Source organism: Lepisma saccharinum, unplaced genomic scaffold (assembly GCF_977018435.1).
Source record: "Lepisma saccharinum unplaced genomic scaffold, izLepSacc3.1 HAP1_SCAFFOLD_384, whole genome shotgun sequence".
Lineage (NCBI taxonomy): Eukaryota > Metazoa > Arthropoda > Insecta > Zygentoma > Lepismatidae > Lepisma > Lepisma saccharinum.
In genome coordinates, this window is record NW_028143091.1 from 9,015 (window position 1) to 33,119 (window position 24,105).

The 24,105-nt window shown below is 36.9% G+C and overlaps 2 protein-coding genes across 7 annotated transcripts in view; one reads left to right on the plus strand and one right to left on the minus strand.

Moving 5' to 3' along the window:
* Positions 1–24,105, plus strand: part of LOC145982743 (OCIA domain-containing protein 1-like) — a 25,435-nt gene continuing 1,330 nt past the window's right edge. For 2 of the 6 annotated variants that reach the window (XM_083116111.1, XM_083116110.1), the window contains exons 1-7: positions 1,729–2,049; positions 7,072–7,195; positions 9,439–9,622; positions 12,051–12,199; positions 14,822–14,933; positions 19,262–19,392; positions 22,531–22,579. In XM_083116111.1, coding sequence (XP_082972237.1) covers positions 1,930–2,049; positions 7,072–7,195; positions 9,439–9,622; positions 12,051–12,199; positions 14,822–14,933; positions 19,262–19,388 — 816 coding nt within the window. In that variant the 5' untranslated portion in view covers positions 1,729–1,929 and the 3' untranslated portion in view covers positions 19,389–19,392; positions 22,531–22,579. Of the gene's footprint in view, positions 20–1,728; positions 2,094–7,071; positions 7,196–9,438; positions 9,623–12,050; positions 12,200–14,821; positions 14,934–19,261; positions 19,397–22,530; positions 22,580–24,105 lie in introns of those variants that run through there. The other 4 variants (XM_083116109.1, XM_083116108.1, XM_083116113.1 and 1 more) reach the window with 3 other exon arrangements.
* Positions 21,256–24,105, minus strand: part of LOC145982745 (glutamate receptor ionotropic, kainate 4-like) — a 7,615-nt gene continuing 4,765 nt past the window's right edge. The window contains exon 2 of the mRNA XM_083116115.1: positions 21,256–21,332. Within this exon, the coding sequence (XP_082972241.1) occupies positions 21,256–21,332 (77 nt within the window). The remainder of the gene's footprint in view (positions 21,333–24,105) is intronic.

Genomic DNA, 24,105 nt, shown 5'->3' on the forward strand with positions numbered 1-24,105 from the left:
ATTGTAGGAGAATTTCCAGGTAGCCTACTTCTTTCGAACCATTGAGGTATTTCGTAAATCACGATATATGTACAAATTCTGGCATAAAAGGAAAAGCAACTTTTGCTCAAATTTTACTTTATTTTTATTATTAAGTTTAATATATATATATATTTGAAAATATATTTGAATTTTATTATTGGGGTTAAAATGATTTGTTTAAAATTTAGTGAAACAGGCTTGCCTGACACTTGTTTTTTTGTCATTTGTGTTGGTAAGACACAATCTTAAATTTCTTCTGTCTACTTTAGACCCTATCCAAAAAAAAAAAAAAAAGAAGTGTACGTTCAATTCAGCCCTTACTGTAATGATGTCATTGCTCGGAGGTTGACGACCTAAAAGATCTTTTAAAATAGCCATAGAATGACCTTAAAATTATTTTTAAAAATGACCTAAAATAATTTTTGATCTTAAAACGAAAGCTTGATTTTTCATAAATTACAACAGATAGTTGAATAATTAGACAAAACCCGTTGTTTGGTGTTTTAAACTATCTGAAGCAATTAAGTGCTAATGAAGTTCTCTTTTTTTTTATTTCAAGTCATTCACCTCCTTTCAGAGTGGGTCTTACACAATACACAGTAGTCGGTTAATGTCTGAAAATACAGTTGTATTCCAATTTCGTGTACATTAGATTATATTTTTTTATATTGTGACTAAAACCAAAGATTAAAGCGATTATAGTGGCCAGCGAGGAACCTCAAAGTAGGCTTCACACATGGGCGTCCGGAAGGGGGGGCCGTGGCCCCCCCCCTGGAAAATGAAAGTCAACCAAAAATGATGTATTTCACACATATAATTTCATTTTAGCCACAATAATATGTGTTAATTATTGCATGAACATCATACATTCAAATTTAAGCAATGTTTTTTTTAGAGAACAACACTTTTTGGAGGAAATGTGCCTTGTTTGGCCCCCCCTGGAAAAAAATACCTTCCTTGCCCCTCCCTGGAAAAAATCCTGCGGACGTCCATGGCTTCACACAAATAAAATACTTAAGTGCTGGAGGAAAAATAAATACCTAAATTATGCCAGTAAATGCATTTAATATTCACGAAACAGAGACGAAAAATAAACCTAAAAAATTAAGAAAATGCAATAAAGACCGCAAAAAATACTGAAAAATGACCTAAAACCCAAAAAGGCCGATAAATGCAAAATATGAACAATGTTTTCTGTTTCTAACTTATGGGAAAAGGACTGATATAGATTTAGCATTGTTTTCAAGGCTTAGAAAAAAATTGATTTTTCATCAACTTCCGAGCCTTATTCATAAAATGAATGGATTTAAAACGTTTTTCATGTCAAAGTGGAAATGTCCATTCTACCCCCCCTTCCCGCCGGAAAAACATCCTGCGTACGATGGTGAGTGGCCTGCGTGTGTATATGAGAGTTGATTTTAATTAACAACGTCTGTCTGTCTCTCATTCTCTCTATCATACATATATATATATATATATATATATATATATATACACATATACATAATGTTGTTAATTTTCTTAATGATTTGATCGAGATTTTTCTGACATTTTGGTCCATCCAAAACGATAAACCTAGCCTGCTCTTGATTACAAGGCGATGACGTTACCACTTCGCCATGGGGAAGACCTCAAGAGCGAGTGAGATATATGCAGAATTAATATTATGTCTTCTGATATCCTTTTCTGGGGAAAACTGAGGCAATTTTGGGCGATATAAAATCCAGCCCCTCTCCCCCGTTTGAATATCGCACTGCATTGCGCTCCATTGTAAAGCTTAGGGTAGCCAAATGACGAACAAGCAAGGAGCCACCCGAAAAGTTTGTCCGTGAGCAATTCAGTGTTCATAGGGTGAGAGGGGGAAAAGTTTGATATACAAAATCTGGCAACCAACCATGATATTCAGTTATGGCGGCGACGATTGACCAGAGTGGCAATGAATTTCCAGGATCAACTGGACCGGGTTCCAGCCAAGGACAAATACCTACACAAGCACCAGGAGATCAGTATGGAAGAATTCCTCAAACGGTTAGCTGGAGGCTAAAATGTGTATACATGCAAGATGCTTACTTGTGAGGAAGCTACATGAAGTTTGTTCTGCCATAAAGCCTGTCTGTAAATCGATGACTACATAGTTATGCAATTTCCATGAAATATTTCGCGAATGAAATTACGTTGGTAGAAAGTGGGGTAACAGTTCGTTATATCGGAGACACATTCTTCATTTTTACAGAAGAAACTACGTACGGAAATGAGTTTTTCCAACGTTCGTGGAGGTATTTTCCTTCATCGTGGAATCTATTTGACCGGCAAATCATATATTTTTCAAGAGAAATATCCCACCGACGCACAATTGCCATGCTTCCCGTACGTGAACTGTATGCTCCGCACGTTCGATGATGTAACCCACTGTCAGTTTTTCAAACTCCTCTTTTTTTTTGTACTATGCTTGCCTAACCCAACCAAACCTAACCTAACCTAACCGTATGGAAATGGTTCGTGGGGCTATCCATCAGCTACCGTGCATAATGGTTCGTGGAGCTATCTGTGAATGGTTTGTGGGGCTATCCGTCGATGGTTCGTGGGGCTATCCATCAGCTACCGAGGCTATCGTCAACTACCCGTGCATAATGTATAATTTCCACTGGTGACAAACACGATAGTAGGCTAGGTATTTTTTGGTGAAGAAGGTTTAAACACTGCATACCCACAACATGAGTCAAGATGTGCCCGCCATATTTTGTATTCCGGAAGCAAAGTAAGGAATAAAAAAAATCACTGTATGTGAAAAATGGTTTGTTTTCGTGTAAAAAGCATAATGGCACTTTCAACTATGTTCCGCAATACACAGTTGGTAAGTACGAACTATGCAAAACACGAAATGTCCGATTTAAATGTGTCTCCGATATAATGAACTGTTACCGAAAGTGGTTACATATCCAATTTTGAGTTAGAGGTAGAGTTTTGAGGATCTAAATTCCTTAACTGCCTACATTTTCTGGTGGATATTGTTACGTGCAAGGGACAATAGCAGTCGGCAAACAACTTGCATAAAAAATTGTAAGAGTTTAGTATATCGGAAACACATTAAAATCGAATATTTTGTGTTTTGAATGGTTCGTACTTACAAATTGTGTATTGCGGAACATAGTTCGAGGTGTCATTATGCTTTTTACACTAAAACAAACACAATTTTTCACATAGTGATTTTTTTATTCCTTTATTCGCTTCCGTAACACACAATATGGCAGGCACATCTTGACTCATGTTGTGGGTATGCAGTGTTTCCAACCTTCTTCACCGAAAAATACCTACTATTGTGTTCGTCACGTGTACAAATTGTACATTATGCACGGGTAGCTGAGGGATAGCCCCACGAACCATTTCTGATAAGGTTAGGTTAGGCAAGCATAGTGAAAAAACAAAAGGTATTGGAAACACTGACAGGGGCTTACCTTATCAAACGTACGGAGCATCCGGTTCTCGTAGGGCAAGCAAATGAAAGCAATGGCAATTGTGCATCGGTGAGATATTTCTCTTGAAAAATACATGATTTCCCGATCAAATATATTCCACTATGAAAGATAATACCTTGACGAATGTTGTAAACGTTGGAGAAACTCATTTCCGTAAGTAGTTTCTTCTGTAAAATTGAAGAAATGTGTTTCCGATATACTAAACTGTTACCTAAAAAATCACTAAATGTATCCATTATTGAAATTGTATGTTAATTTGATACTGTAGTCTGTCAACGAGTTCTATGAAGTGGATGAAAGAGTAAACCCAAAGACCAAAACTTATGAAAGCTGTGTGGTCAATAATAAAACTTTCTGTTACAACATTTCTACCGATTTACGTCCACGTATTGTAGCCCCTTGAAAGTGTCACGTGTAAACATTAAGGCAGGAAACCCAATGTTTGATAAAGGCCTCACTTGTCAGTTGCTTATTTAAGTTACTAAGTTTTGTACATTAAAATATCACCTTCAGAAGTTTATTTTTATTTAGAGAATGTGAGTACAGACATAACCCTGTGCTCTTACCATAACTAGATGCTACTCACTTGAACACCATTGCCACTGCACTTAGGTGGTTTTCTGTCTTTTCATTGAAGTAAGCTCTAGATTTGGACATGATGTTTTTGCAATGTGCATTTCAGTTTTTAAAGGAATGAACAAAAATACTAGTAACATGACATGGGGTAAAAAAAATAATAATCAGAAACAGTTAAGAAATCTCTTGGAGAAGCAAATTAAGTCAATGAAACCAATCTTACAGAAATAAATGTTTCATGTTACCTACTCACTTTAAATTCAAGGTATAATTACAGAATACCGGAAGTGTCTCTGATTGCTTTCAAATTTGGTATACTCACTAATTGTGACCTTGACCACTATGATTGTCGATACACTAATATGGTCACCATGTTTGATGATGTGAACAAGTGAAGTTCACTATCCTTTTCATGGAACGTTGCTTTACATGTGACAATATGGCATCTTCAGTAAATGTGGAAAACATACTTGCCCCACGATACATTCATGTAAGGTTATGTTAGGTTAGGCAAGCATAGTTAAAATTCAGGGTATTCAATAAACATAGTTTTTGAACGCTAATTATTGCAAAAAAATATTGTTTCCTTCATAAATCACCGGTGTTTACTTCATTCACGGACCCCCTTATTTCTACTTATTTTGCATTTTCTAGACGTGACCACCAATTATTAGCTGCAGATTCGTGATTAGGATGCCAAAATTAGGGAGATGCCGAATTTGAAAGCAGATACTTCCGGTATTCTGTAATTGCTCCAAATTCAAACTCAGGAAACTTGTATGCATTCACCACCATTTCCTCCTCTCTTCCTAATGTATAATTCTTCCGTGCTGAACCACTACAAACACAACTAGAAACAAGCTTCCCATGTCACACATATTTTAATCCAAAGAGCATGTGAAAAGTCATAATATGTGCATATACTATAACCTTTCATCTAGGGTATAGTAACCCTTGGTAGCGGTAGGGGCCAATTTGCTGACCTAGCTGTTTTTTTGTTCACACCCTATACTGTCATTTATACCTATGGTGTGAAGGCAACAGAGTTATGCTTCCTGTCCTGTAGATATGAAATGTGTATTGACAGGGCTATTAACATTTGGTATTTATCCCAAAACTTTTTTTTTTTTCAGTTAGCCTATAGTTGTGTTAAATGAGGGCCCAACTTGCAATACTTTGATATGTATCTTGGCATTATCTATGTTCTACCTCCTGTGACTTCATTACATGGACATGCTATGAAGTAAATGAATGCTGCATAAGGTTTTTCTTGCCATTTTTAAAACATTTTGATTATGCCCAGTTCTACATTTTTATATGAATAGAAACTTCTTTATTTACAAGTATATACATTTGTGATAAGTATGCCCACTTTTCCCCCTTGTGTAATATTATTACCTCACAAAAATACTTGCGTAGTAAGTTAGGCAGGTTCAGTTGAAATGCTTCAGTATTTCCTTACTGATTTCTTCTGGTTATGCATTTAATATTTGTTCTGGCCCAAGTTCCACGTGTTTAATTCTGAATTAATAATGGTACACATGCATTTTTTACATGGTTCAATTTCTATGTATGTCTGTGAACACATACTTCATTGGCTTAGTAATTAGTTACTGTGTGTGTGTTCTAGTGTTATCCCCCTCTCTATACTCCTATGTGCATATTTGTTACCCAGTATCAGTTTTATTTGCTGTCGTCTTGGATAGGGACTGCTCCTGTTAATATGTATTTTTTGTAAGGTGCAAAGGGGTGTTGTGTCCCTAAATTCTTTCATTGTTGGGGAGGCAGGTCAGGTTTAGGGCTCTTAGTATTAAAATAACATTCATAAATGCTCCCAACACCTGATCATGTGACGTATGGTCTAAAACATGAAACCTCCTTTGAGCCTCGCATGAAAGTACATCGGGAATCTGTATCTGCAATAACTGTAAACCAAGAACGGCTGGCCTCCGTAAACTACTTTCAAATCATAATTTCTCCAGTAAATAATACCTAGTGAATTTTTAAGTATGCTAATTAGTTTCTACAAGCTTAAAACTTACTTCCACAAACGTTTCCTGTATTCTAAAACTCTTACTAATACTTCCATAAAACTTGCAAAAATCATTACACATTTGGAACTATTACCACTTTTATTTTTAACCTAAAGAAGTATCTTGCATGAATAAGCAATTTCCTCCAGATGGAGCAGAACATAGTTCAGTGTTTGAAACCTACACACAAATAATTTAACTGTTTTCACTTTGAGTATCCAAATTGTAAATATTCTCCACAACGTTCTTAACATTCCAATGTTCTTGAATCAGTGTACGTTTTCAGTTTTTTTTTCGTTTTTTTTTGTATGGTTTCTAACCTCATGAAATGTTCAACATTTCCAACAGTCATTTGATTAAATTGTTGTGCACTAAATACAAGCACACTGAAACATTAAAATAATAGCCATAGTTCTATGGGGGTGAAGTGAGGGGTAGTAACAGAACAAATAAATTGTTAACTTATGACAAAACCTATAACAATGCATTTAATTCTAAAGTATAAAATTAAATAATTCAAATTTGAAAAAATAGAAATTTTTCATATCTTGACTAGCAAAATTTTGTATTATAAAAAATAACATTTTCATAACATATTAGTTATTCAGATTATGTATAATGTAGATGAATATTCAAACATACCCCACTTTTTCTACTTTCGGTCCCATAAAACTGAGTATGAGGCATGAGAGAAAAAAAATGTGCATTTTATGCATATTTTGTGAATCCTGATACTTTCATGTAAAAGGAACTAAAATTCCATTGACTGGTAAAGAATGATTGTGTACTTCGCAAGTTGTGGCATGTGGATATGTTCTTGAATAAAAAGTTGTGAACTTGAAAAATTACTATGAACCTCATAACTGATAGTCCACATAAAATTTGTAGAATACCTCATAATTGCATAAGTTATATAGCCTCACAAAACATGTTGGTACTAATACATGGATACTATTTCCTTCTAGCCTTATCGGTTTACTGCAGAAGAGATGAGAGTTCTTAGACAATGCAATAAAGAAAGCTTCTACCAGCGCTCCCTTCCGATAGGGACCTTTCTAGGAATAGGCACCTATTACGGGGTTAAGTCAGGTTTGTATATCCTCGTGCTGCCATTTTATATCAATATTTTTAAAAGTGATGATGAAATTGATATATTGCCAAGAATGGTAATAGTGCTGGATGCATAACCTTTACACAAATTTTATGCATCAAGGCTCATACTCGTGCACATTTGATGACATATTCATAGCCTTTTAAGAACAAGAGATTCATCTTTTATGCCAGTAGTGGTCTCTTTCACCCTTTCCTGAATGAACATGTTTATCATTGGGTAGGAGCAACACAAAAGAAAAATAGAATGCATTTGGGAAATACTAATGCATTGAAACCTGCCGCAAACAGAATTGTAAGGGACCAGGACATTTTTCCACTGAAGTCTTGTTTCCGTTTAATGCAGATGTAATGTCTAAAAATGTAAATGCTTTTTATTCAGTCTAACCCAGTTTTTGAGAAACTTTTTTTAGCATATTCTTGTAACATAAAACCCCACAAGTGAGGGTTTTTCACACTGGCACAAACAAACCACTGCCATGCTATTTTATTAATATTTTCTTTTGCAGTTTTCTGAAGTTTTCTTGTTATTTTTTTTTAAATAAGTTTCTCCACAGCTTTCTTCTTTACGTAGAATATTGTACACTTAAGTTTTATTCTATTGAACATCTTCATGATCTGCTTAACAGACAATTTATCTAAATTCATTTTTTGATACCTCAAGAACTACTAAAAGCCATTGGCATTTTCATAAAATTTGATGTGGTTTACCACAACAATTCTTATTTCTTGTATATATTTATTATATATTAATTAGATATAATATTAGTGCATATGTTAAAACAAAACCAGAAGTCTGATAAATTTTCCTTCAATTTCTATGTACAGTGCGTCCATTTCGATCTTCAGCCAAGAGATCGGGAGAAGCGTGGCGGGCGGTGCTGACGGAGATGCCGACATTTGCGGCCTGTAATGCCCGCTTATTTTTATGGACATATGCAGACATTTATATAAATATTGCAAAACGAGCACTAAACTGTGTTATAATTTATCATCTGTAATTCATCCAAGTTCTGCCCTTACATACACAAAAAATACGCTTTAGAAACGATGTTAAGAGCCACAGATAATAAAACATTTTAATCATAGTTTTGACCAGTAACGTCCTGCTTAAGTTTATATCCTTGAAAGAGTTTTGTGCCGATGGGGATCGTTTGAAGGTTTCGAATGTGCAACACTGTATCAAGATTACGCTGCAGACGAAACTGTTAAAAGTCAATGGTGTTCGTGAGCTTCCTTGCAATCCGAAATCTCCGAGTTCGAGTTTTTTGTTCCTTCGCGACAGAGCTGTGAATATAGTGGCGAGCAGATGTAAACCAAGAGCATGTTAATTTCGTACTGTGCGCAGGAGTGTTATTATTGGTTACTTGCCGTTACTTGTCTGTGTTATTGCAGTGTGTATGTGTGTTGTGTCAGTGAGAGGATTGGAATGCCAGCCGCAAGGTTCACGTTACGAGGGGGCTGATAAGTTCTCGGCCCGACCCAGAAGGACTTTAGCTACAGGCACGAAAGTTTCAGGCTATTCAACGTATTCTCCCCGAAAGTCTACACACTTGGCACTTGGTGGATATCAGTATGTACAACTCTTATAACACAGGTTAGTGCACGTTTTGCAATATTTATATAAATGTCTGCGTATGTCCATAAAAATAAGCAGGCATTACAGGCCGCAAATGTCGGCATCTCCACCAGCGCCGCCTGCCACGCTTCTCCCGATCTCTCGGCTGAAGATCGAAATGGACGCACGGTATATGTACATAAAAAGAAAGTTAAGGTAAACCAGATAACATGAGAGAATACACCACTGGTAAATGCCAGATATCTAATTTTCTAAAGTTGAAGATCTTGCAAATAAAAGTTTAATGCAACATAATGTATTTACTGCCACATCTGTCTATCTATTAAAAGAATTATTTCGCTACATCTTAAAGTTTTTATGAACGGAGAAATCATCACAAAAAATCAATCCTCACTTGGTAGCTCACCATGCATTTTCAGATGTGGAAGTAGTTCTGTGGCTTCGTTATTTTTGCAATCTGTGGTTTTTGGGCATGAACAGATTTATTAAATTTAGTGATATAATAGTGTCAATTTTTTGCAATTGTGTATAAAGTGTTTTCAATTTGTATATTTAGTAACTTAACTATGATAAAATTAAGCATATTGTTTCTCGTGCTAGTTATGAATTAATGTAATATTAAAGGTAAACTATGCAATTGCAGGATATCTGAAACCAAATCCTCGGTGGGGTCCAACACCAAAGGTTATGCTCGCTGTAACAATAGGTTACTTTCTAGGAAAGGTTTCGTACCAGAGTGTATGTGCCCAAAAAATTATGGAACTGCCAAATAGTCCACTAGGAGCTGCTATAAGGAAGAGACGACAACAGGGAAAGTTTCAGGAATCGTAAGTTTTATTTATTATTATAGAACTCTCCATATTTGTGAATGCAATAGCTGTTTTGCAGGTTTGATGTACACAGTGTGTTCCAGTGAAAAGGTGGCAGTCCTGAAAGTCCTCCGCAAGAATCCTCTTGAGATGTCTCTCAAGTTTTTGGATGTCCTCAGTTGAACCATGATGTTCTTCTTTCATGGCCAGCTTCAATTTTGTCAACAACGTAAAGCCTGCAGAATAGGTGTATGGTCACGTGCAGCATCTCATTTTTTTGTCCAAACATTTGCTCCACTCTGGCATCTTTTTGGTCATTTGACAACAAATGAGGGACAAAGAACGTGCATGCGTTGCTTTTCTTAAAATCATTCATTGAAATATGATGAGCAGTGGTTTTTGGAGGCCAGTGAGTCTGACAGAGACAGCGAATGGTTCGGAGAAGGTCAGCAACTTTCGCATGTTGTCTTTGTTTCCAGCTGTTGTTGATGCACCTGACCATGGATGGTCTTCAGTGCTCTCCCTGCCATCACAAAATCTTGCATATGACTTGAAAATGTTGTTGCGACTTGTAGCTTCAGTGCCATACACAGTTTGAAAGAGATGCATGTTGATTTTCATTGAAACCATCAAATTATTTAGAATTTCCTTATTCTTAGGCGAAAGAAGTTCACAGATAGTATTTTATCTGTATGAAATACAGCGTTATTTCAATTTAAGATAGTTTGTGGGGAATAGAAGTTGTCGACATTTGCACGTTAGGATCATCATGAGAACCAGAGACTTAAAACATGTATAAATCGAAGAAAAATTTGCAGAGAATATGAAACAGGTTGGAGCTGATGGAGATCTGAGCTGCAATGTCATTCTTGCCTCGCATGTTTGTCTGGATTTTTTCCCTCTTTGTAACTGCTCAGTGGTTTGTGATTCAGGTTAACTTGTTTTGGATTTTTATCCACTACAACTAAAACACAATTGCATTGATATAATAACTAGAGGCACATAATTTTGGTAAATAAAAAAGCAAAATTTCGGTACAAAAACAGTCAATTTCAGGTTCAAAAGCAGTAAATAAAATAAAATTTTGGTTTTATAGCGGTGAAAAATCGGATGAAAAGTGGTGTATAAAAAGACATTTTGGTTTTAAAATTGTTAATATAATCCTAAATTTGATTTAAAGATTTCACTTATTACACAAATTAACATTTCACTTCTAATAGCATATTAATGTAGTTACCAGAGTATTAAGTTTATTTCTGTGTAAAGGAGTCAATTTTTGATACTCCAATATTAACAGCAGAATTAATCAATTTTCCATAAATTGCATAACTTACAGGATAATTCAGACCCCTGAAGGTGTCTCATCGGTAAATAAACCCTAAATTTCGCATTTTGTAGTTCATTTCACATTATATCGTGACAAACCATGGTAGCAAAATGCATCTCACACCTTACAAAACATGAAAAACACTGCAGTGTGTTTTTTTGTCATTTCGTTTTTTCGTCAGAAACTAAATATGCATGCCCTTAGTAATAACCTACCCCTGAAGATGGAGACAGATCTTGTCTCCAAGGCAGTGGGTCTCAACCTTTGCGCGACTACAGACCAGTAAATTATTTTTTTTAAAAAAAGGTGATTGGTAAGTGCTGAATCAGAATATTTCCACTACAAAATATTTTTTCAAATGAAAATTGCCGCACAAATTAAATGATATATTTCTAGAGAACAGATATAGTTTATGCCAGGGACCAGTACCAGGCCGTGATTGTTCGTTGAATAATGCTGCTGTAAGGGAGCTTTCAGACCTAAGGAACATGCTACAGTATATGTGTCACTTGGATAATAAGAGTTTACAGCAGAATGAATGCATATGAAGAATTAATGTATCAATTTACATGTTTTGAATATAATCTATATGTGTATTATATACTGCTACTGCTCTTGCATGGGGCAATGTTTATTGTGAGGGCCATAGGGGCTATTCAAGGTGGATTTTTTAACCCATTTTCCGGTCTGTAATTAGAAGTCTGTGGCTGAAGGGAATGGTTTCGCACATACGCAGATCATTTTGCACAAGCTGCTTCACATGAGACCAAATTCCACAAACTTTCATTTTTTTTTATCACAACCCTTCACAAGGTGACTTGAGTCAAATATTTCATCCGACGTGTGGCCTAATATTAGACTAATATTAAGCCTCCCTGAAACGAGATGAGAATGATTTGTCGTATCTGCCCGAAGAATTTTGAAACATGAACATGAATGGAGCAATAAAGTCACATATGTGGCAAACTGAATTATGTCACATGATTGTATGCTCAGGTTTGTGATCCCTTCTTCTCTTCACTTTTGAGTCCCCCCTCACATTCCTCATATTCACTTTTTTTTAAAATAATAATAATATTTTAAGATGTAGATTTAAATTAATGAGATTTTTTTTTCCAGGTTATCTCTTGATCCATCTTTTGGAGCGGCTCTTCCTCCATTTGGTAGCTCATACGAGACCTACAGTGATGTCAGCCCCAAGCATGATATTGATGAAAGGCCATACCAAGCAGAGGGACTAGATGATTCCTTTAGGCCAACTGTTGACAGTAAGCTTTAGAGGTCCTTTTTTTTAGAATTTATATTCAAGACTATCCAAATATTTTTGATTTATGAAGATCGACATAGAACTGGAATAATATGTAGTGTGATGATGGGTTTACGTGTTTGCGACTAGGTCCCTGCAGTAAATGGCTCTGGGGCTCACTTAGCCTCTAATCAGTGGGTAGCTAGGAGGTAAAAGACAACTGGAGCATGATGCTCATCACACCACACCAATTCTGACCGAGAACGTGTAGGGTTCCTTTCCTTCACATTTATGTCTTTATTGCACGGTGCATTTCACAGGAAAAGTTGTTTTTTTTCTCTACAATACTACTTTTTTTTTCCTTTTTGAACATATATTGTTGACAATATTCCATTTCTTAATTTATGTTGCATGCCTAGTTTTTCCATTATCATATTTGACCTGTGGTGCAACAGCCAATTGAGGCCCGGGCCTACCTACCGATTGCTGGCCTCCTGATGCTACTCACTCATTCACTTGAGGTGGGAGATCATCCAACCATATAAGGCGACGTGGGATGCACAATGAACCCCAGTCGTTGTTGTATGTATCCATGACTGGATTACGCTACTCATTAAAATAGCGAAAGAACACATCGGAAATTGCTATCAAATCCTAACCAAAGGGCCTAAAATTATAACACTGTTTTCAGAATGTCATGTTGGATGGTATATTCACTTGCACGAAACCTTCGGTCTGTTCTGCTTCACGGTAAGGTAACAGACGTACTTCATTTCACAACAACACACATCTCCAAGCTAAAGACAATGGAAAACATTCATAAACATCATAATCTTCATAAACAATGGAAAATATTTCACTTTCTCGATTAGATAGGGTCAAGGGCAGGGGCTGCTTGCACACCTCTTATTTTCTTCAGCACCCCCTATGTACAACTGTGAAAACTAGGGATGTGCCGAAGCCGATTACAGATGTATGGAAATCGGCCGAAATTGACACATCGGCATCGGTATCGGAATCGGCAAAAATCCGATATTTAAACCGGTACAGATTATACTAGAGTTTTTACCTTCTAAGTTTTATATTCTAGTTTTGTAAGATTTATTGAAAATTTGGTTATGATTCGTCATTATTGTAGAGTTTTTGTAATAAAATTATTGCAAACTCATTCAGAGGGCCAACCTAACTATAAATCGGAAATAAAACAGTACATTGCTGAAGCAGGATCTGCTGTTGTATTGGAAATTCAAAAATGAATATTCAAACCTGAAGCAAGTCCAGAGAAAATACTTGGGCATACCTGCTGCATCAGTATTCAGTGATTGAGTGTTCAGTGTTGCTGAACAGATTTGAGATAAGAGAAGAAGTAGGTTACTTCCTGAAGTGCTTCCAAATCTCGTGTTTCTGAAGTTGAATCTGGCAGAACAGGAATTCATTTTGCATTTCAAAGAACTGCTTGTGTACTAATGTTTAATCTCTTGAGAATCCATGTTCTTCTTAAAGGTTCACATAACATTTTGTAGATGCAAATGTACATTCGCATCTCTTTAGAATATATATGTGTATACATATGATATGCAATAGAAATGTACATAGCAAATTTATTTTTGTCATGCTGAAAATAACATCCCATTTCTGTTTAATAATCTTATGTATCGGAATCGGTTAAATATCGGCATCGGTATCGGTTCCAAAAATTATCGGTGAGTACATCAGCATCGGTAAATTTTCAGCTTCGTCACATCCCTAGTGAAAACACTCACACTTGGAGTGTCATATTATGTCATGTTGTCATATTGAGTGCCGAATGTTAAGGTACTGAAGTAAGACCATTATTATTGTATGCAACAGGCAAGCACTGAAAGAGATGCCAACATGTATACTTTTCTGTAGTGGTGGCAGCCTTTATAAAGATCAGCGGCCATTTTTTTCTTGTCAGCAGTGTTGTTATATTTTTTTTTCTTTTGTTTCTTCAAGTGGTCTGTTTGTGGTTTTCGATAATTGCCTATAGCTTAATGTGTGTTATGTTTTTCTTTTGTTTTTTTGCATTGTTGATAAACTTTATTTTCTGCCTACTGGTTCTTCTTCACACTGGAGCAAAATTTCAGCTGCTTTCAAGGTATCACCGGGTCGTGCTCGGAAAATTATTTCATGCGAGTTGCAACGAGAAGTGTAGTGGTCTTGTGTATGACCACTTTCTTAGGGTATAAGACTTAATACATATCATCATGGGCATCCAGGTGGAGGGCAAGGAGAGCACAGCCTCCCTGGAAAATGAATGTCAATCTAAATTTATATATTTCACACATATAATTTCATTTCAGTCTAATTTATGTTAATTAGTGGCAGCAATTAGTGGTGCAGTTGGCCCCCACACTATGCTAAACATTATCTACCAAGGGAAAGTAAACTGACTTCTTCCCCCAAGTTTTGGCACCATGCTCCCCCAGTTTTGAAAGGTTGCATGCCTGTTTCATGTTTTCCTTATTTTCAGCATCACATCCCCTCAGCATCCTTAGATGATTTATCCTGGCTGTTCAAGGATATCAAATTTTTGCATTATTGTTTTCAAATATGAGTCTGTTTTCCAAATGTTATATTATACACACTGCGTAAGTCATATTAAGAATAATTTCCTTTCCAGCGCCCATCGTAGAAGAGGAACCTCTGCCACCAGCACAGTCATACACAAGCTATGAAGAACTTAGAAGGAAGAATAGAGAGGATTATGATCAAAAAAGAAAGAACCCATACAGGTTTGTAAATGCAAATATGGTCAATTTCCCAACATAGTCCCCTTTCTCACATAAGATACCATTAAAGAGTACTGCTATAACTTGACAAGTTTAAAAACAAGGCCCTGCAATCCATTGATTGCCCACCTCACACCACATTTCCCCACTCCCTTCTCCACGGCAACGTTGGTTTGCAGTGTTGCAACCTGGAGGGATCAGAATGGTCTTGAGGATTTTCAACAAAATTTGAATGTGAAAGGCATGAAATTAGTATTCCCTCACCTACGCTACCTATTGATTACGCTAAATTCTAAATACATTTTGATATTTTCCCTTTAAACATTAAATGAATTAAGTTATATTAGGGATATTTCGTGCCAGCATAAGAAATGTATGAAATAAAACCATTGTTCTCACACGCAAACACACACCACTTCAACGTCAGAGAAACGCCTCTGAAATCAAGAACCTCTTCCACACAAATGATGGGGTCAGATGGGGGTTTAAATATTGCCTGCAGTTGTGACGTCAGATAAAGAAAGATTGGGTTAAACAACGGTGAAATATTGTTCGCATACTGATATTGATAAGATATAAAAGAGGAGCTTGCATTTCAAAAATATGCAGCCAAGAGTAAAGAGCAAGAACATTCCAATGCTTTAGAAAAGAACACAGGCAAGCATCTTATCAGATTGCCTTCTCGTAGTGATTGTTGTATGATAAACATAAGAACCCCCACCCCACTCAGCTTTAAAAGAAAAAGACAGGCTGCTGCTCGATGTCGCATTCAGAAATTGAAGTCATTCGCCCTGTAGTTTCTTTTCGTTATAAACCTTAACGTGCGTGCGTCATACTACAGTTTACGATCCGCGCACCGCACGCATTTTCAAAGGCCGGATTAAATTAAATGAACCACTGATATAATATGAGCCGGCACCGTCACGCTACACAGTGAAAATCGTTTGCCATATTTGTTTTTAGCTTAATTTTGCTGAGTTGGCACCACTGGTACTCTCAAGGCCAGACCAGTACGTAGAAGAGTTGTGGGGAGGATGATGTAATAGGAAGTGCTCCGCAGTGATCTGTGCATATTGGGACTTAACTTGACAGGCTATAGAGCTAAGTTGTGGTAGAAGTGAATGATTTGTAAGGATTATAACGGATTTTTATGACCTTCGCATAAACACAACATATGTGTGCATAGATAAAAAAAAATGTAAAAAATAACCTCCTTATTTTCAAATTACAAACATTTTGTTAATATTTTAATTAAAAGAAAATGTGATAGGATGTAAAAAAAAGCTGTGCAAGTAACATCGGCGCAGAAAGTATGACATATTCCCAATATATCAATAATTTCTATCATATTGAAACGCTTGTGCCTTTTGATATACAACAGCAAGCAAATAAATAGAAGAATAACCTTCCAACCAAGGGAACTAATTGTCACAAAAGCAGAATAAAGGTAAAAAAAAGGTAAAGTGTTCCCGTGTGCATAGCACCACGCCATGAAGGCGTATAGGGGGTGTGGGGGTAACGCCCCACACTTTCTTGATCCGGTCATGAGTGGGGGTGATGTGATCAGCATCACACCTCTGACCGCCTTTACCCCCTAGGGTTTCCCCCAGGTACCCATGTTATTCGACGCTGGGTGGGCGCCGGGGCCGCTTCCACCATTAGAAAAGTTCCCGGATTTGAACCGGCCGGGGATCGAACCCGGGACCTTGAGCATGGTAGTCAGACGCGTTACCGACTGAGCCACCGCGGCCACCCACAAAGGCAGAATGTATTTTGTAATAGTTTTATGTTCCCACAACCATGCAAAGTCATGTTGAAAATAGCCAGATTCATCTTGGAGAAAAAATAATAGTAATGAATATGGAAAGCAGTGTTGCCATCTTACAGGAAAAATCGCTCATAGCATTGGCCCTATGGATGTTGGATGGACCAAATTTACAAGGGAGCACAAGAAAACCACTCTTTGAGGCCATGTAATCCTCGTCCCCCAATTTTGAATTTAGGGGTCTCTTCCTGGACCCCTAATTACCACACTTTGTAAAACAAGTTTCTTTTGTTTTTATTATTACATGGAAAAGTAAAACATATCAGCATAAATCAGTGATTGAAGAGTCATTCTTAAGTTACTAACAATTTTTGGAGACAAAAAGTTACCATTTTAGTAAAATGTATTTCTTAAAGAAACTACATAATAATAAATACATTGTTTTGTGATTGAAATATGTCATTCCTTCATATGTGTATAAATGAACAAGAAAGACTGAACTGAAATACAGTATTGTGTGTAGTTTTGGAGAAATGACTTTTTAATTGCTGCCATGTGGTGATGGTGGTGGTCAGCATGTTGATCACCCATCCATAGGGCAACATATTTGGTGGTCTAAATTTAGGTCACTTTTCCTCTAAAGATTAACAGTCATGCCCTTAAATTTTAAAGTTGTCAACAACCTTCATAGACATTCTATATACAACATATCCACCCTCTACCAACATTTGAACTGTTCTTCAAAACTGGACTAAAATGGATAACTAAAAAAAAACATAGACATAAAAAAAGGGTAAAAATGATAGCAGTACACAAAAGTCTTCTTCAGAAGTGGCTGGGTGTGGGTGTGTGTATGGGTGTGTAGGGAGGCATGGATTGAGAGGCTGTAATAGGTAAGTAAGGTTGATTGATTGAATTGTTGTTTTAAGTCCACTTTATGCACACAAAAGCTAATCGGGACTGGACCTACAGTTTAAAGTGGGATCCGAACCACTATGTGCCTCCACTGGGTATTGAACCGGGGACCCCTTCTTACAAGGTGACGACACTTCCACTGCGCCATCAGGGAGGTCCAGGTAAGGTTTAAATAGAGAAAATATCTGCTTGTGCAATTGAATTTTTGGGACGTTTCCCTTGAAAACCAGGAATTAATACTTGAAGTTTATCATAGTCCTAGAGTAGATCTGCTTTTGATGTTGAAGTTTGTAAATTAAATTTAATAACAGGTGCGGCAGTGAAACGGGCGATTTGGCAACCCTGGAAATAGCAAGTTACGTAAGCAAGCAGAAAACGGGAATGGTGCCATCTGGACAACAAATCTTTGCCATTGACACTGATATCGGTGTTCAGTCGAAATGGCGTCGTGGACCGGTGAACAATGCGCTTTTGCCGTGAAGGCGTTTTACAAAAACAATGACAGCTACGTGACCACGCAGCATGTATTTTGTGCCCACTTCCATCTCGCACGTCATGCCCCAGTCCCGTCGTCGCATGCTATCAAATTGTGGGTACAGAACTTTGAGGAAACGGGTGATATGGTGAGAAAGAGGGGTGGAAGTGCATGTGTGTGACGGAAAATGGGGGCCACCTGCGTGATGTCATTTTCAAGTGATGGACATCTTGTGCCGTGACATGTCTGTGCAAGATGTGCACGTTGTTCAGAAACATTTATCACAAATTGCAAGCATTGTAAATTCATGTTGTATTTGTTTGATATCGCTGTGAATAAATTTATATCTCTGGTGGAGGTTTCAAAATCGCCCGTTTCACTGCCGCACCTGTTATAACAATGAAATGCAGTGTAAATTCAATAATTGAGGAAAGCTTTGAATTCCTTCTGCATCATTGACATGAATCTTCATGTGGTTTGCTTTTTGCTGTTGCCTAGATATTCTCAATAGTTTCATGACTACACAAGTCTATTAAACTATTGATAACATCTAGACAAGAGCGAAAGCAAACCAAGTGAATACTCTAGAACGAATTCTAAGCAGATGTAGTTTTTCAGATATTGGAATATCATAGCAGTTTTCCGAAAGAAGAGGAAAATTAAAAAATAGTGCCCTCATGTCGGCCAAAGGTCCAGCCAAGCCTTAAATGACAAGTTTGGAACCATAGGTTGGGAACATTGCCTCACACGGTTCTACATGATAGCTGCCATCTGATAGTTTAGTTTCTCATAAAGCATTTCGCTGTAGGTGACTGCATGTGGAGCTTTATATTCATAGAGGTCTGTAATAGCTACTCAGCGAGAGTTTTGTAGTCAGTTTAATCAACATGATGCATCATAACACAACATATTCTTATGTGGATATCGGAGGTTAGACAATATGGCTCTGTTGTTGATACCACACTACCAGAGGACAGTTTGATCTATCCATTCAGGGGAAACATCCACTCAAGTGTAATAGAAGATAGTTTTCCTGCTATGAATTTTTTGTGCAGCCCTGCTCATTTGAAACAAACTTCTCGCATCATGAGAGGCTTACAAGCTGAAGAGGTTAAGAAGTTTATTTGTTTTCACAAGTTTAGAGTACTTGCACTTACATTCCACTTTTGTTTTAAGGAGTTTGAGCCAAGAAGAGGCCATAAGAATGAGGTCAGGAGGCTCTCCACCAGCAATCGGTGGCAGCATACCAGCACGAAGTACAGGAGCTGAGAAGAACAAGTATGGCGATGTTTGGGATGGATAGGATTGTAGGTACAGTATTTTGCAGCGTTGATTTAAGTTACAGCCAACACGCCATTGGGAAAAAAAATCATTTTAAAAAGTACATGTTTATTCCATGGGACCTATCAGGCTGAAGCATCATCCATTAATTAAACCAGGGAAAAGTAATCAAATAATATACTTTCATATCATATATATTCAATAAGTATGCAAGTGTTAACCACATGGTTACATGAGAGCCCAATTCATGTGCTCTCGATATGTAAAACTGCAGTTTCTACTTCTCAAACCATTAACATATATTAAATAATCACATAAAGGAATCAATGACATTTTTAATGATGTGTTTTGTGTAACAAAGAAATAAATAAAAAAAATGAATTGCCCACATAGCCTTATTCCCAAACCTGAAGCGAGCAATTAAAACAAATAGCAAAATATATATACATTCTGTAACAAAATAACTGCACCACTTAACACAATGGAATGCAATCTGTGTTTTAGGTGATATGTAGACAATTATACCGCTCATATTTTACTTTATATTAATCCTGGGCCTTGTTTTATATGTCTGTTAATAATTAAAGCCCGGATATTGACCTTTTGTCATTTTTTATTTTCACTAAAATAATCATTACATATTGATTTTGAACAAACTGACATTATTAATAAATCATATTTCAACCACAGTTTTTGCTAGCAAACTCAATGTATCTGCTCAAACTATGAACAGGGAATATCCCATTGAACATTAAGAGAAACATGAAAATTATTACAATACAAATGGTACTCAGAACTTGGTATGCCACCCCTTAGCTGCCTTCAGTGCAGCCAACTTGTGTGGCATACTGTAGAAAGTTGCTGACACAGGTCCACATCCAATTCATGGTACCATGTAGCCACATGAACTCCCACGGAACATGAGGTGCCACAAATTCTCAATCTGGTTCAGATCTGGCAAGTCGGGTGGCCACCATAAGTGGTTAATACCCATGTCACAACACCACTCATTCACTGCACGGGCTCTGTGGCAGGGAGCATTGTCATCCTGGAAGATGAAATAATTTAAATTCTCATTTCAGAAGTAATCTCTAGCAGTTGGTAACAACCTTTTTGATAAAATTGATATGTATTTTTCAGCATTAACTGTTTCAGTACAAATTTCCAGCCTGCCCACACCCCTGGATGTGAAATATCCCCACACCATTTCACTTGCACTGAACTTGTGTGTATGTAAACTGCAATCACTCTTCAGTTCTTCACCATTTCTCATCCAGAGGCGAACACCACTATCATTAATAGTGAACATAAATTTCTTCTCGTCAGAAAAAATTACGTTTCCATTCGCATAACTTCCTCCTATCAATGATATGCTTTTGTGCGAGACATGGCTTTTACCTTGGCCTTTTATTTGAAATTCCCGCTTTCTTAAGTGTTCTGGCTGTGGTCATATGTGACACAGTGATACCAACATCAGCGACAGTGGCTGCAATTTTTCTTGTGGTAGATGATCGATTTCGTAATGCTAATGAAGTTATTATGCGCACAACTCGTGGACTTGTTTTGGGGTTTCTCCCACACTGGCTCCTCATGGACGAAGTATCATGATTTGCTTACTTCCTAAGAACTCTCCCCACGGTGCTGTGGTGTACACCCACCTCTGCCGCAATCTGCCGATGTGAAAAACCAGCTGATTTCAGGGCCATAATCTTGGATTTGTTTGCGTGGTGAAGTGTCGCTTAGGATTTTCCCCATGCCTGTACACTGGTCACAGTTACTGCACATTAGTAATTCAGAATAGTCCAGACTACCTCTCAGACACGGCTGGAACACACTTTAGTAATCTAGCAATAGAATGAAATCCATTACACAGATTTTCCACCCACTATTCACATGATTTCCACCAGTAAGCACGGCTCCACATCAGGAACAGGCGGCAGCCATTTGCACATGGGTGCAGACACACCTGTTGGCAGAGAGTGGAATGAAAGACAGCAGTGCAAAAATAACAAAAAAGAATCACGGTGCACCAAGGAACAATCCCAGGTGCAATTTGCCATTGTTTTGCACATTATTACAATGGCAATTTTATCATATTTGGCACTTGAGCGAGATCCTCTCCCTGCAGCACTAGTCCTTACTACTCAACCCCCAAATTTGAAGCTCGTATTGGCGATCGAACCGAAGACTGCTCACACCAAAGGTGGCTCGTGAGAATATAAAAACAAATTTATATAGTTAATGCAACTGTATTTTCAGAAATAATACTGAGCAGAGTAATTGCATGATTTGATTTAGGAGACAATTACTGTACCTAGTCTGGCCATTAATACTGTTGCACACTATTTTGTGAATAAATTGAATATGGTTTCAGATTTTTAAATGTTCGTTTAGTATGTTACACTTACATATATTACACACAAATAGCACCAATCAGTTTCGCCCTCGCACAGGCCTTTATCAATCACTTGCTTCCGGATGAGATTTCAGCGGATGCGAGCCAGCACTGCTTTAACAGCCGCAGCTGTTCATACGGTGTGAAGTCGACCAACTCTTTGGCAATCTTTCATGCTACCAGTATCAGTGAATCTCTGGATTGTCCGATACACAAACCTTTTGCTGATCTTCGAGATTTTTAGGGGCTGGAAAATCTCAGTGAGGACTTCCCAACCATATGCAGAGCAATTACGGCTACTCTCCCCACTCCATGCTAAGCACAAGAAGATACACGCTTGCTGTTTCACAGCTGAAGACACAATGGTCAGGAGTGAACTTCAGCACAAGTATGGTTCATGAGCCTGACTACTGGATGTATAGTCCAAGTCGAAAGTTTGTAACAGTATTTATGGCCAGACTAAGTAGAATCTCAGTTTTACATTCCCAGATTTTTCATTTCCTCACATTTTACATTCAATCTTCATGGTCCCAATAACGTAAAATGTTATAAAAGTTTCCACATTTTAAGGTTTTTTTTCACCTTTGTTCCCTGAAAAATGTAAAATTGAGGTTCCACTATGTGTCATTGAGAGTTTGCAAAAAATGGTTGTCATTTCATATCATATCAGTGCACCTCAACATCAATTTAAAAATTTTAATCGCATACCCCTGCTATTTTTCATTTTGTACAATGATAGTAATAATATTCTTTCTTTCTGTGGTCTTAGGTAATCATTACTACCCTGTTAATGAACTCCATGAGGGAGTGGAAATCTGGTGAGTTATACCATGCAAATAATAATCAAGTCTTCCCATGTTGTTTTCTGTTAACAAGTCATATGTAGTAATAATAATAATTGAGAGTTTTTAAAAAAATTGTAGTTTATGAAACTGGTTCATGACTTTCTTACATTGACATTTCATCGTGTCAGAAATAAAAAATCGAGCATGAGTAGAGGCATTTATTGAAGTGATGCTATTTTATTTTATTATTCAAGTCTATAATAAAGACAATTTGTATGTACCTATTAGTATGTTCAAGATATGTTGCATATGGTCAGACTAATATTACTTTCTATCAATTGTAAGTTCATAAAACGTTAAAACACTTAAAATATTGCAATTTATTTTATTATTATGACTGCAGGGTAATGTGTTACGTGAGAAAAAATTAATTGTGCTTTCCATTGTGTATATATTTATTACGCTTTTTTTAAAAAAATGAAATCTCAATGATCCATCCTTTCATCAAGCTAAAATTACTAGTAGTGGGATTGCATGATGGTAAAGCCATAATAGCACATTTTTACACAGTTAGTAGTCAAGCCTCTTCCTTCCCCAAAATATGGATGAATATTCAGAAAGATACTAAAATAATGCACAGACAAGTGGATGTATACACCTATTGCATGAATAATTTTGGCTACATCATGTGTGATATTCTTGAAGATGATGTATCAAAATATGGTTGACTATCACGATACAAAAATTTTCAGTTTTGTTAAAATTGCTTGACCAGACTGATATTCCGTATTTACTCATGTATAATGCACACTTTTTCCAAAATTTTTGCCCCAAAAAACTGTGGTGCGTATTATGCACGGAATAATTCAGATGGCCAACATTAAAGCCACACATGTTTTTACTATGTCACTGTGTATAATTTCTATATATTAACAGGCGCAAATACAAATTACTAGGTTAGATTTCTTTAGTAATAATAATTTTTAAAAGAAGTAACTATGAAAATGAAATGGTCATTTCTCATGATTTTTCATTTTGTAGCGGAACATTTTGTGACACCAAGAAGAGCAGTGCTGCACCGTTCTGGCAGAATTTGAGCAAGCACCTCCCATCACATGGGATGTGTATCAGCAGTATTTGTCGGGCACGAAATAATATAAAATAACTTGCTGAGTGCTGCAAATCCATAACATAATTTTGATCTTGCTTTTTTTCTACTACAGAATAAACAAGGTGGTTACAAAAGTCCAAGTTTTGGGATGTTAAACACAGTGGAGGGAGAATGGGGCAAGGTTGGTGACTCATTGTATACACAAGACAATATTCTCCTCTTGGTCGACATTGAATAGCTATGATGTAATTTGCTCTTGATCGGCATAGCAGCAGCTTTAGAACCTACAACTTAGAAAGCCATTTCTTGAACCTGAATTGAACTGCGCATTATGTATGAGATATAATTGTTTGCTGCTTTTCCACTTCAAAAACCAGGGTGCGCATTATACATGTGTAAATATGGTATATCAAGCTCCTAATATCACTTATCCCTGGTTAGAACATGC